The sequence below is a fragment of the Pristis pectinata genome, chromosome 3 (genome assembly GCF_009764475.1).
Source record: "Pristis pectinata isolate sPriPec2 chromosome 3, sPriPec2.1.pri, whole genome shotgun sequence".
Classification (NCBI taxonomy): domain Eukaryota; kingdom Metazoa; phylum Chordata; class Chondrichthyes; order Rhinopristiformes; family Pristidae; genus Pristis; species Pristis pectinata.
The window spans coordinates 44,666,647-44,681,413 of NC_067407.1; the positions used below are offsets into that span (position 1 = coordinate 44,666,647).

The 14,767-nt window shown below is 39.9% G+C and overlaps 1 protein-coding gene across 1 annotated transcript in view; it reads right to left on the reverse strand.

Moving 5' to 3' along the window:
- Nucleotides 1–714: 714 nt before the first annotated feature.
- LOC127568273 (laminin subunit gamma-2-like) overlaps nucleotides 715–14,767 on the reverse strand; it is a 59,927-nt gene continuing 45,874 nt past the window's right edge. The window contains exons 18-23 of the mRNA XM_052011834.1: nucleotides 14,414–14,563; nucleotides 13,382–13,496; nucleotides 9,959–10,158; nucleotides 8,917–9,075; nucleotides 6,095–6,194; nucleotides 715–4,424 (exon numbers count right to left, since the gene is read on the reverse strand). Of these exons, the coding sequence (XP_051867794.1) occupies nucleotides 4,171–4,424; nucleotides 6,095–6,194; nucleotides 8,917–9,075; nucleotides 9,959–10,158; nucleotides 13,382–13,496; nucleotides 14,414–14,563 (978 nt within the window). The 3' untranslated portion in view covers nucleotides 715–4,170. The remainder of the gene's footprint in view (nucleotides 4,425–6,094; nucleotides 6,195–8,916; nucleotides 9,076–9,958; nucleotides 10,159–13,381; nucleotides 13,497–14,413; nucleotides 14,564–14,767) is intronic.

Below are 14,767 nucleotides of genomic sequence, written 5' to 3' on the forward strand. Positions count from 1 at the left end.
TTTACTCCTGCCAGTACTCCTGCCCATGTGGCCACTCTTCATGCCCCAGCCTGGGCAGTCTGTGGTGACCAGTAACAGGACAACCCTGTTGCTCAGCTGCAGTGCAACCAATCGCAACCCGTAGCTGCCCAACCCTCTCAGTCTGATCACGATAGTTAGTCTCCGGTCACATGGCATCTGCAGGCCTGACATTGTCTGCAATAAATGTTACAGGTGAAGGTGTCCATAGTTTGGAGAGAGCAGCGGTCGTACGCGCAGAGCAGAGGTCCACTGGTATGAACTGAGAACTCAACTGTTCTCTGCAGTGGGGGAGTAGGACGTCATTGATTTTTGGGGTGGGGGGCGCAGTTGGGGAAGTTAAAAGAGCCCACGTTATTGATGCCCAGTGGAGGGGTCTAGTTTTCTCTGGTGTTGCTAACCTCATTGCCAAAGATTTCTTTTCTCTGGGAGACTCCAGCCGAGTCTGGAAAAGTTAAATATCATACGTACTGACATAAATTGGTGTTGAATATCGCTCAAATTAGGGACCTTCCTGAATTCTTTGCTTCACTAATAAACCAAATTGCGCATATTTGGTTTATTACTGAAGTAAATCCATTAAGCCATCAGTGCTGCTTTTTAACAATGTTCCACATTGAAATCAAAATCCAGAATTCGTCTTGAAAACAACAATTTTTATTAATTTTATTTGACTGGTAGAATGAAATTTACAGACAAAACATAGGAAGAACAGTCAGTTGCAAATGAATGACTTCAAATACTTCAAGGCAAAAGTGTCTTCAAAGCATAGTTTTAATACTGAGATATTTAAATAAGGAATGTTATAAACTTCGTGCAGAAAACACAACATAGTTAGACTTCACCAGTGCAAATACAGGTGTTTGGTTATATTATAGATGACCTATCCATAACAAAAAAATAGGGGAAAGTGTTATTTTACAGCCAGTGTGTTTTAACATTATGTTCTGAGAATCTTATCGAGTATTTAAAGAGGGACTGCTGTTGTGAATAAAAAGAAAGACCATATTCATAAGATTGGCATCATAAAAAAGTGGTGCAGTAACATGCTTCTCATACCAATTGGGATAGTGAATTTGATATATGTGATTGTGCTGTGTTTTGGCATAAGCCAAACATTTTTGTTGAAGGATGTGAGTGGAAGTTTGTTTCTGGTCACTGCCATCAAACAATGCCATTGTATTGGCTGTCCCTTGCACACCCAGCTAATGTCTGATTCAAACGAAATTCTATTGCAGACAACCAAATTTGGAAGTCTAGCCCATACCACTGTAAGATGAATGAAACAGGTGAAGAGTGTCCAGCTCTTCAGCAGAATCACAATCAACAATGGTTATAATTAAACATCACATAACCAAGTGAATGTATAAATAAATAAGAAAAGATACAAAGATATCTAGAATTTCACTAAAATGGATCACATTATCCTTGAAATAGCTTGCCTGAAATGTTCAAGCAGCTGATTACAACAGGAAAAGTACTTGGTGCAAAATAAACAGTCTTCCCAGACCAAAGTACATGTAGATGATGTCTGAGCAACAAGTGTATAAATATCCAGATTCATGTAGTAGTTTCCCTTTTGTTTGCCAACATAGTCTTTGATTGTAAAGCACTATGAGACATCTCAAAGGCAGTTATAAAAACTGCAAGTATTTTTTGTCAGAATTGCACAATTTCATTGGGGTGCAGTCTGCAAGTCAAAATCACTCCAGTTTCCAGTTATTCCACATTCATTCAGTTTTCTAGAGTCATTTATTGATCTTCTTAAATTCATTCACACCACATCCATCGAGAGACAGAAATATTTTATAACAGTACATCAGGGTTGTTCCCAATGATTAAGGCTGTGGCAAGTTTGAGATTTGAAAGTGCTGCTGTGAAAGGTGTTAATGCTACTAAAAGCTTTCTAAACATTGTACGTTCTTGTACTGGATAATGGTGTTAAATGAAAAAAATAAGGTTGAAATTCAGTTATCCAAGTTGTTGCATTCATGAAGCTAGTTCCCCCAAAAAAAGCTTTCATACAAGATTTCATCTGGCTCACTCCCTGTGAACAGCTGAAAGGAATTGGCTTCAAATTACCCATTGCATTTAGAGGTGATTTTAGTGCTTTGTGGAATCTATGGCAGGTGATAGAAATGCAATGATGCACTACATGATGTCTATTAACCAATTAGTCCCACACTCATGCTCTTTTTCCCATAAAAAGCAATAGTGACAATATCGTTTATACATATTTAAACACTTGCTTACTAAGAACTCAAAAATCTGCATGAGTTATCAGTAAAGAGACTTTAATTGGTTTAGGAGGCAAAGGGTGGACCTCAATACCACAATTAAGGAATAACTCCTTGATAGTGTGATCTGATAATAATCACTATGCAGGTGTGAGTTAGTATTGTAGCAGCATATCATTCTGTGCAAGGAGCAGAGATCAAAACTCATCATTTATTTTTGGCCACATTTGCACTTAGGAAAGAAGCAATGGATTAGGAAGAAATGACGACAAAAAGCTAGCAGAAACACTGAAAGATTAAGGTCTCAAAGATACGTGAGATGACATACCAGATGAAATTTACATGTTCACAGCATTGTCTTTTATAAGTGTCTCTATTATAATTTTCCTGATTTTTAAAAATTCCCCAAATCCTGTTGACAATGAGGAACAGTCAACTAGATTCATTTCAGAAGCCACATTGCCCCCCACATTTGGAGTATTGTGAGCAGTTTTGGGCCCCATATCTAAGGAAGGATGTGCTGGCTTTGGAGAGGGTCCAGAGGAGGTTTACAAGAATGATCCTGGGAATGAAAGGATTAACATGTGAGGAGTGTTTGATGCTTTGGGCCTGTACTTGCTGGAGTTTAAAAGGATGAGGGGGGGGGGAATCTCATTGAAACCTACCAAATATTGAAAGGCCTGGATAGGGTGGACGTGGAGAGGATGTTTCCAGTAGTGGGAGAGTCTAGGACTAGAAGGCACAGCCTCATAATGAAAGGATGTCCCTTTAGAACAGCGATGAGGAGGAGTTTCTTTAGCCAGAGGGTGGTGAGTCTGAGAATTCATTGCCACAGACGGCTGGGGAGACCAAGTCATTGGGTATATTTAAAGTGGTTCTCGATTAGTAATGGCGTCAAAGGTTACAGGGAGAAGGCAGGAGAATGGGGTTGAGAGGCAAAAATAAATCAACATGATCGAATGGTGGAACAGACTTGAAGGGCTGAATGGCCTAATTCTGCTCCTATGTCTTGTGGTCTATGGTCTCTTCACGTACCTTTTTGCAATTTTTCCAGTCCTTTCTAGTTTTGCCTCATTGTCTCCAAATGGCACAGGATCTCAGTTGGCTACTGCTTCCTAGAAACCAATAGATTTCTACTAATTCAGAAATAGTTGTTCATCACATAACAAAATGTCTTTAGGCTTGTAAATCCAGGGAGAAACTGACATTAGTAGCAACCAGGAATGGAAACTCGTCAGCTATTTAGTACTGCTTACCCTAACAATTTACAGAAGTACAGTACCATCAGAACAGTCAGTCAAATTGTGAAGGGGCCACTAAAAGACCCATCCTACAATGGTTGTGGCAGATATTGACTTAATGCTATTGAAGGATTAAAACTATTTCCAACATCAATAATTGTGTCAAAAACAATTCAAAATTTTGGTGATGATAAAAAAATCTATCAACATTGCTGGGCAGCGTCTCTCTTTAATACATTTTTGGGTTATTGAAAACTTTAAAACTGTAAACTTTGACTTGAAATGCTGAATGACTCTATGAATTTGAAATGTAGACAAAAATATTCTGCTCTGTTCATGGCCAACTTCAATTTCTGAAAAATGATTTAGAAATAAAATCCTTAATTTTAGCCTAGCTGTGCTGGAGGTTGGAGACAGGGTGGCTAGGGACTAGTTGTTGGGAGTAAGCACCAAATTAGCCAATGTAATGTATACAACAAAGATTAAATACTTAGATAAATGTGATAATATCTGAATCAAATGTTCTTTGATAACATTGCAGAGGTTGTTACTGTTTTCTTTTTGTCAGTCTCTGGATAGTTGTGGTATTGCATGAAATATCAGATTTTTCTGATGTTTTCTTCTGAAAATAGGAAACTTTCATGATGAATACAACTCCTGTTAGAGCAAAGCAATTAGGGCCGTTCAACAGCTGCAACGTTGAAGCATCCTTTGGGTAAAGTGTCTCGGATTTGCTCAAGATTTCTAATATCTCCAAGGATGTCACCAATGTCTCGGTCAAAAGCAGCAATTGTGTCCTGCTGCTGAGCAGCAGCATCTGTCAACTGTTGAAAGTGTAGTTGTAGTTCATTAATCCATTGATTTTTAAAGACCTCAAGTGAATTCTCTGTACGTTCCAACTTAGTAGTGTCAATCTTGGCTGGGTTATCTGTAAATGAAACACAATCATTGACTAAGCAATGCTTCCTTGAGCAAATCAGGAAATTTTATGGGTATATATGAGATCAATGGATAGATGTCTCAGAGTTGGAGAGAAAGAAATGCCAGTAAAGCCACAGATATTTGAGTTAACAAGAATAAAAAGATTGAGATCTGGTTCCCACACATTTCCCTTAGAATGTTCCAACATGTTATTTCTGAAGAGCTTGCACTGCAGATTTTTATTCTATGCTTGCCACATGTGTTTTAAATCCCAAAGGATGTTGGTCTTTCTCATTTTTAGCTTATTGAAGATGACCCACAAAACATGCACTGCCTAACCATTGCAGTTTGGTGTCAGTGAGAAAATTCATTAATCATTGTGTGCATCAATTCCAAGTCTGGATAATGGGGTTAAAATGAAACTTTGCTTATATGCATATATACACAACAGGATACAAGAACTCTTCTTTGATGCCACAGAGTCATTGAATACTCCAGAAATCCCAATCTCCCACGCAGCCAAAGCTGGCAAACAGTTCTCCACAGAAGTACAAGGAAACTCAATACAAGCTTCAGCATTAGGCTATTCTTGTGGAGGACTGCAACAAATTACAAGAGGACTTTTAACGAATGATGGGAATATAATTAGCTAATAATTTCAATGGTTAAGTATCAGATTTTTTTCTTTTTGTAAAGAGGTCTTGTGGCTTTTTATTGCTTAAACTTGGAATTTAAATGGAGTATAGGACTATGGGGATCTGGGAATACAGGATTCACTAGTACATGTTAATAAAACAATCGCCAAAGAAATCAGGCATTATGGTTCATGTCTAGAGAGGTGGGATATAGTAGTGAAGCAGGACTTGTACTGAGGTCTGGATATTGAGTAGTGAATACAGTCCCAGCTATTATATTGTAAAGAGTAAATAGATGCAGCAGGGTGGGTGAAAAAGAATTGATACAGATGGCACCAGATCTATAAGGTTGTACCTCAAGTAAAATGATGGACAGATTGGGTTTCTTTTCTCTTGTAAAAGATGCCCAGAGGGCGACCTAATAAGAGTTGCATTTTGGAGTAAACATTCCAAGGGTATTTCCTTTTCTGGGGAAGATCAACATAGAATGTGTGGTGTAACCAAAAACTTGAGTAGGAATTAAGAAGAAATCTTTTTACTGAGAGAGTGGTAAAAATGTACAACTCACTATGACTGAGAGGCAAAGAGTAAATAAATATTTAAGAGAAGGCTGGATTACCACATGAAGGTATTGAAAGAAGTTATTCATGTCTTTTTGTAATTTGTTGAAGTTCCCAGTTTTGATGTTGTTCATAAAACAACTTGTTGGGGGTGTGGGGGGGGAGAGTCCTAAATGGAGTATAAATGGCAGCAGGGATTGGTTGGTAGGGCTATTTCTGAGCTGTATGTTCTGGGCACCAGTGTTGAGTTGGAATAGTTCTTCTCCATGTCCTCCAAGCTATTTAAAAACCAGCTCTTTTTTTACAATTAGACACCATACTACTAACTTATAGTCCCTAGTTGTACACTTGCTATACTGCAGTTCTGGTACAGTTTCTAAGACTTAGATGTCTTTCTGGCAATATTTTTGAACATTTTAAATTACAATCATTTGATGCATGAAGATGCAGGTGAAGCTCACTTATAAACTTGTCATACTTACCCATTGAAAGCAGTAAATCAGTTATCAATGTCATCATTTTGTTCACAGAATCCTTTGCATTTGCTGTATTCCTTGTTGCTGCTCTCACACTGTCTGTAATCTGAAGCAATAAACAAATGGTTAAATGCATTGTTTGAAATGATAACTGCTCACAGATTAGGAAAACTCCAAATTTGACCCAAATATCTCAAACTTGGCCAAGGCTATGGTGAAGATGGTGCTGTTGGTCTCAGACAAGATTGAATCAAGAAAGGAAGTGATTTTTTTTTCCCCTAGTGCTGAGTACATAAGAACATCGTGCAGGAATAGGCCACTTGGCTCCTCAGACCTGCCCTGTCATTCTGATTCATAACTGACCTGCCCCAGGCTTCATCTCCCCTTCTGTGCCAGTTCCCTGCAGCCCTCAAGTTCCTGATCTTCCAAAAATATATCTACTTCCACTTTAAGCACCCCAGTGCCTTAGCCTTCACAACCCTCCTGGATAGAGAATTCCAGAGATTTGCCACCCTCTGAGAGCCTACGGACCTCTGTTTTAAATGATTGCCCCCAGTCTTGTAACTATGTCCCCACGTTCAAGATTCACCTACTACTGTAGTGGGGATATCTGCCATCAATTACCCTGTTATGTTTCCCTCAAGGTCTTGGATGTTCCAATAAAATTGCCCCCCATTCTTCTAAACCCCCCCAAAGAATATAGATCTAATATCTGGTAGTGATAGGATAACCGTTTCATTCCAGCAATTAACTGTGAATCTCTTTTAAACTTTCCCAATGCCGATATATCCCTTCTTCAATGATGGGACCAAAAGTGTGCACAGACCTCGAGAAGTGGCCTCACCAGTAACCTGTCCAAGTGTAATAATATTTCCCTATTTCTAAATTCCAAGCCTCTTGCAATGAAAACCAAAATACTATTTGCCTTCCTATCAGCATGTTATCAGCAAACTTGAATACCTTACACTCTTCCCCTCCTCCAGGTTGTTTATATAAATTATAAGTAATCGAGGACCAAGATCTGATCCTTGGGGCACTCCACTTATTACAAGTTACTAGCCTGTAAAAGACCCATATTCCAAACCTGCCTTCTGTGCAATAACCAATCTTTAATCCATCTAAACATACTTCCCCTATTACAATGGGCTTGTATCTTGTGCACCATGTGGCACCTTGTCAAATGCCTCCTGAAAATCTAAACATACTACATCTACATGTTCCCCTCCATTGACTCTGCTTGTTACGTTCTTGAAGAACTTGAGCAAATTTGTGAATGCCCATTGAAACTGACTGGGAAAAATATGCAGAGGTTTTCAGATGAACTGTGCTGTGATCCGACCCAGGTTTCAATATCCCAGATACCACCATTGTAGGCCATATCTCACACAACGATGAGTCGGAGTACAGGAAGGAGATAGAGGGCTTAGTGGAATGGTGTCATGACAACAACCTTTCCCTCAATGTCAAAAAAACAAAAAAGCTGGTCATTGACTTCAGGAAAGGGAACAGTGTACATGCACCTGTCTACATTAATGGTGCTGAGGTCAAGAGGGTTGAAAGCTTCAAGTTCCTGGGAGTGAACATCACCAACAGCCTGTCCTGGTCAAATCATGTAGATGCCACAGCCAAGAAAGCTCACCAGCGCCTCTACTTCCTCAGGAGGCTAAAGAAATTTGGTTTGTCCCCCTTGACTCTCACCAACTTTTACCAATGCACCATAGAAAGCTTCCTATCTGGATGTATCATGGCTTGGTACAGCAACTGCTCTGCCCAGGACCGCAAGAAACTTCAGAGAATTGTGGAGACAGCCCAGTGTGTCACAGACACCAGCCTCCCCTCCTTGGACTCTGTCTTTACCTCTCGCTGTCTTGGTGAAGCAGCCAGCATAATCAAAGACCTCACCCACCTGGGACATTCTCTCCTCTTCCATCGGGTAGAAGATACAGGTGCCTGAGGGCACGTACCACCAGACTTAAGGACAGCTTCTACCCCACTGTGATAAGACTATTGAATGGTTCCTTAATACAACGAGATGGACTATGACCTCACGATCTACCTTGTTATGACTTTGCACCTTATTGCACTGCACTTTCTCTGTAGCTGTGACACGTTACTCTATACTGTTACTGTTTTTACCTGTACTACATCAATGCACTTTGTACTAACTCAATGTAACTGCACTGTGTAATGAATTGACCTGTACGATCGGTTTGTAAGACAAGCTTTTCACTGTACCTCAATACAAGTGACAATAATAAACCAATACCAATACTCAAGGATTTAAATGAAGAATAACGTTCAAAGGAGTGCCATCAACTACAGAATGACACTGCATTGTATAAAGTGTAGGAAGGAACGTGTGTAATCACACACAGCTCCAGAGAAAATATCAGAGAACCTCTAATCCTCTTATTGCAGGCCTCCTACATTAAACTTTCCACAAGAGAGAGGAGATGGTAACTAAATAATTATTTCCATCCACTGTAATTCTTGGTGTTTATTTGTAGTTATGGTGTTCTTTGCTCTGACTAGATGTTACTGCCAAGCTGCAGTTTTCTAAGAACATTCAGTGGGTTAATAGACTGAAGGCAGCAGTGAATGTCCAGGTTTGTGCAAACTTATAAAAATGTAGCACTTCAGAACTCGTATTATCTCCTTTCAACAGTTTAATCCTGGACTACAAAGGCTTATTGCATTCTTTTCCCCAGAATTATATACTTGTCTCCTTAGGCAGAAAGCAGTGAAATCCCTGAAAGACTTGTACCTCAATAATTAGAGATAAAAATCCAAATTGAATGTAAATTAGAAAGCATGACAAATAATCTTACCGTCTCTGCCATCAATGCATCTTCATTTACAGATCTCTGTTTATTTGCCAAGTCAGTCTCCAGCTGTTTCAGTTGTCCATTTATATCTATCCTGTTTTGATCCAGTAACATTGTATCATTTAATGCAGCTTCCGCATCAGATAGTGATTGAATTGCCCTCTGTTAATAGGATTGATAAAATAACATGTTGAAATTTATTGTCAACAAAAATGTTGGAGATGGCTTTCACAGAATGCTATTCAGTTTGCAACAATTGACAATCTACAGTGTGAAAGATGCATTCTGCAAGAATTTGCTATTGATAAATTATGTCAGCGCAGGAGTAATATTCCCAGTCATACTTGTTTAATATGCCAATCACATTTATGACGTGGACTCATTTTTCTAAAGTAAGGACTGGATAAACACGTGGAAGAAATTATTCTGCAGGTCTTAAAGGTAGGTAGCAAAATTGATCAAATTTTGCAGAACATTGTGTGTGCTGTTTTAATCTTGGAAACGTCATCCATGAATGACAACTATTTGGGATTGTTTTGATTGTAGGTTTGTTTGATATGTTGGAGTTCTGCTAGATTACTTTAGGTACAAGGGAAATATTTCATACATTTTTATTTTGTGTTATTTTTAATTTCCTACAATTTTCTGCTCTGATGTAAGTGATTTGTGCTCAAGTATGACTACACAAGCCTAGACAATGTCTTAGCAGTCAAATTGTGAGTCTCAGTGTAACAGGTCTTGATGCAGTCCTCGGCTTCTATCCACACAAGCATGTTTTCACCTATCCCAATAGCCTGGGCTGCAGTTGGTGTGAATAATGCCCAGAGAAGGAATGAAAGGAGGACGATCAATCACCTAGGGACAGCACCTCTGCACTCTTTGGCAGAAGCAATTGGTAGAAAGGGTGAACTACACGAGGGCAAAAAGACAGGAAGTGAGGAAAAGAAATTTGGGTGGGGGGGGGTGAATAACAAAGCACACTACTGCAAAAGCCATAACATTTGATTTCACTGTGTTTAAGAGTTGAAAATTAACTAAATAGTACCTCCTGAATATCATTGGCAGTACGATCTGCCCTTTCAGCTTTTCCCTTGGCATTTTTGGCCATTGTTAACGCATTTCCCAGTTGATTCTCAGCCTGGTCAGTCAGTGTGTTGGCATTGTCAATCATCATTTTGATGTACGGTATTCTATTCAGAGCATCTTCAGCAGCTGTCTTATTGCTGACCACTCGTGTGTTGAAGTCTGTGATATCAAAGCAAACAACATGTTATAAACTGAAGTCAGCTGACTGTGCTGGGGGTATTTGGGTGTTTAAAACTGAAGCTTCCGCGGCACAAGGTAGTTTGAGCAACAAACTGTGCTGGTCAACAAAGTGTGGGCTTTGGTGAGTAAGAGGCCTTCAGTAAGCAGGGGTGACGGGGAGCAAGATAAGTAGGGGCGACTCAACACAGGCAATGGTTTGAAAAATGTGACCCTACAGGTCAAAAGTGACATCAGCACAAATCAGATTGTTGGTGAGCAAGATGTGCATTTGCCAAGAAATTTCTATATGATAATTTATTGGGAAAAGCACAGCACGGTAGGGCAGCTCAGTGAGGTGGAACATGCCTCCTGTGTCACGTGGGGAGTTGTGAACATGTGACAGCCACGTATGAAGGAAGTGTGTCCAGATGCAGCAGCTTGAGCTGCAGCAGTGACTGAAGTCCCTGTGGTGCACTGCTGGAAAGCTTGTTTAGAGAGCTGGTTGTACTATAGCTGACATGAAGGAAACAATTGACTGCCAAGTATGCTAGGAGGAGCAGCCAGGTAGTTCAAGAGTCCCCTAAGTTTACTGCACTTGCTGGGACACAAGAAATTCTGCAGGTGCTAGAATCTGGAGCAATACACAAAGTGCTGGAGAAACTCAGCAGGTCAGGCAGCATCCATGAAGGAAATAAACAGTCGATGTTTCGGGCTGAGACCCTTCATCAGGACTGGAAAGGAAGAGGGCAGGAGCCAGAATAAGAAGGTAGGGGAGGATCACACGCAGGCAGGGAATAGGTGATATCAGGTGATAGGTGAATCCAGGTGAGAGAGGGATGGTAGTGGGAGGGGGAGAAGATGTAAGAATCCGAGAGGTGATGGGTAGAAGAGGCAAAGGGCTGAAGAAGGAGGAATCTGGCAGGAGAGGGCAGTGGACCATGGAATAAAGGATGGCGGAGAGGAGATGGGCAGGTCATCAAGGCGGGGGAAGGGAGCCACAGGAATAAGGGAAGACAAAGGAGTGGGGGGAGGGTGGGGGGGAAAGAAAAAGAAGGGGTGGGGTTACTGGAAGTTAGGGAAATCGATGTTGAGACCATCAGGTTGGAGACTCCCAAGGAGAAATACGAGGTGCTGTTCCTCTAACCTGCACCTGGCCTCAATAGAGGAGGCCGTAGATAGACATGTCAGTGGGATGTGGAATCGAAGTGGGGGCCACCGGGAGGTCCTGGCTGTTGCGGCAGATGGAGCGAAGGTGCTCGACCAAGCGGTCACCCAATCTGCATCAGGTCTTACAGATGTACAGGAGGCCACACTGGGAGCACCAGATGCAATAAAGACACCTTTGGACTCACAGGTGAAGCACTGCCTCACCTGGAAGGATTGTCTGGGACCCTGAATGGTGGTGAGGGAGGAGGTGTAGGGGCAGGTGTAGTATTTGGTGTAGTTGCAGGCCTAAATGCTGGGGATTATGGGTGAGGGGGACGAGTGTGTAGGTGTAAGTGCCAGGGACTTACTGCACTTGCCAACAGATTTTCCCCTTTTGGATACTGGTGGGCATGATGGATCCTCGGGATAGGTGGGAGTGTGACACCATGAGTGGGTGAGTTGCACACTAGGAGGAGAGGAAGAAAAGTGAGAGAGCAACAGTGACCAGTGACTGTAGTTCGTTATTCCTGGATGGTATGTTACCTTCCTGATCCCAGGTTCGAGAACGTCACTGAACGGATGCAGAGCATCCTGTAGGGAGAGGGTGAAGAACCAGAAATTGTGTTTAGTCTGGGTGAAAGAAGGGATGACGCCCTGCAAGCTGATCGTAGGTAAGAGATGGAAAAGCAGCATCTTAAAGGTAGTAATCTCAGGATTACTCCCAGTGCCATGTTAACATGTTAACATGTTAACATATGGGAGGATACAGGAAATGTTAAGAGGCCAAATTTGAAAGAACCATACCTAAATACACACTGCATCAGCAAAAAGATGGATGAATTAATGGCACGAATAGTTGTAAATGGACATGATGCAATTGCCTTTATCCAATAGTGGTTGCAGAATGAGCAAAGCTGGGAACTAGAGATTCTAGGATGCGTGACAGTTAGGAGGGACAGGCAAAAAATGAAAAGGAGGCAGGATAGCACTGTTAATGAGAGATGACATTGGTATAATTGTTAGGAAGTATCTTGACTCAGCCAATCAGGGAGAGTAATAGAATCAGTTAGGTGGAGCTAATAATGAGCAGGAGGCAGAAGACATTGGTGAGAGTTGTTTTTGTACACCCACAAATAGTCATGATGAGTGGATGGTATAAATGAGGAAATTAGAGCTCCACACAACACGGATAATACAGTAATCAAAGGAGACTGATTTACAGAGTGTGGACAAATCAAATTAGTACTAACACTGTAAAGGCTGAATTTCTGGAATAAGATGCTTTTCTGGATGAATATGTTGAAGAACCAGCTAAGTAGGTAGCTATTTAAAATCTGATATTGTGCAACAAAGGGTTCATTAATAATGTTATAAAGGACCTCTTGGGAAGAGTGAGATTGTATCAAGTTAACTTTTAAGTGATGTAGCTCAATCTGAAGTCAGAGTTTTCAAACTAAACTAAGGTATAAGAGACAGGTTGGCTGTGGTAGATTGGAGAAACTACAGACAGTGGTTAGCATTTAAATAAAATTACATGATTTGCAACAAATATACATTCCTTTTAGGCCAAAAACACTTCAGAAAAAAATCGTCCAACTATGGATGACAAGAAAAATTAGAGTTTTAAACCTAAGGAAAAGGCTTAACATTTCCAGGGAGAAAAAACAGTAGGCCTGAAAAATGGGAGTGTTTCAGAATTCATCAAAAAAAGACAAAGAAATTAATAAAGAAATGAGAAATAGAAATTGAGAGTAAACTATAGAGAAACATTAAAAAATACTGTAATATCATCTATCATTAGGTAAAAAGGAAAGACTTTCAAATGCAGATCCCTTGCAGATAGAGACAGCAACATTTATAATGGGGAATAAAGGAAGGACAGAGGAATTATGCTTTGTCTGCTTCATGGAAGAAGACGCACGAAAAAATACTAGAGAGCCAAGGGCACAGTGAAAGCGAGAAAGCAAAAGAAATTAGTTTTGGTAAAGAAATGTACAAGAAAAGTTAATGAGCCTGAAAACTGATAAATGCCAATTTTTGCTATTTATTTTTGAATTTACAAAGGATGATTATGTACCTCTTAGGTTGTTTATGATCCGATCAACTTGCTCCAGTGTGTATGATCCTTTTTTGACGGCCTCTTCAGCCAAGTACTTAGCAGCATTTGCTCTGGCTTGCAGCATGGCAGCTGTCTACAGAGAAATAAACTCAGTCAGAAGGCTACAGTCAAATCCAGGAACTAAATGCAACCCCTAGCTGCAACCAGTCAAAAAAAAACAAAAATACTCAGCAGGTCAGGCAGCATCAGTGGAGAGAAACGAGAGTTAACATTTCAGGTCAAAGACCTTTCATCAAGCTGAGTATTTCAAGTATTCTCTGTTTTGCTTCTGATTTCCAGCATCTGTGCTTTCTTGCTTTTTGACCAGTCTCCAATCTCTGGAGCATATTTTACAAATGTGCACTGACATCACAGAATTTCATCTAAAGTAAGTTCACTCAGAATTTGGACATGAACATCAGTGCAAAAAAAAATTTGCATTACATTGAATCTTAAAAATCATACAATTTTGACATACCCAAAATACATATTCACTACAGCATAAAAACCAAGGTTATACAACAATAACTGATTTAGAGATGAATTTTCAACACATACTTTTGGAAGCAAATATAGATAGTACATTAAACTACTATTCAATCTTTTCTCCCTAAGGAGAACACATCCCTGAGAAATAATTCAAGATGTCCACCACATCCAATTTGCCATTTGCCAAGTTTTGAGCACTGGTACAATTTGAAAGCAAGAGGCATTTGTGGAATGTTCAGTGCAAAAGAAAAGCTCTTGTTCCAATTAATTCAGTAAAATTACAGCCTTTGTCAAAAACTGTAGAAGGTTTGATTTTTGTGAAGGAAACCAGGAATGGAGCTTTAACTTTTCTTTTGGACAAACATGCTCTAAAGCTTACAATATGTTATGGGCTAAATTAATTATGTTGTTATTCCAAAGTTTATAATGACATAGTTCTCGTATCAATGTGGATCTAAACAACTCTTCAAGCAAACTTGGCTACCACTTCACCATTTTTCACAATTGTTGTCAGGTACTTACCCTTTGGTCTATATCTCCTTTCTTTAAACTTCTCGTGATATTTCTCTGTAAATCATTCATGTTATTTTTCAAAGTTCCATACAGTTCAAGTTTTCTGTTCAATTCAAATTCCATAGCATTTTCTTTGCCCTTCAGTTGGTTTGCTTCATTCTGATGAGAAAAAAATATTTTTTTCATTTTGATTTCACGACACTAACTTCTCAAATATCCAGCCATATTCATGAAAACTTGATTTATGTTACAACTTTATTTCCTTTTGATCTTTAGTCCCACTTCTATAGCTGCTCTTGTACATTTGGGCTTCTCTGAGACAACAAAAATGGGAAGATCTGAGGAATGTGCTTGATCCTGTTT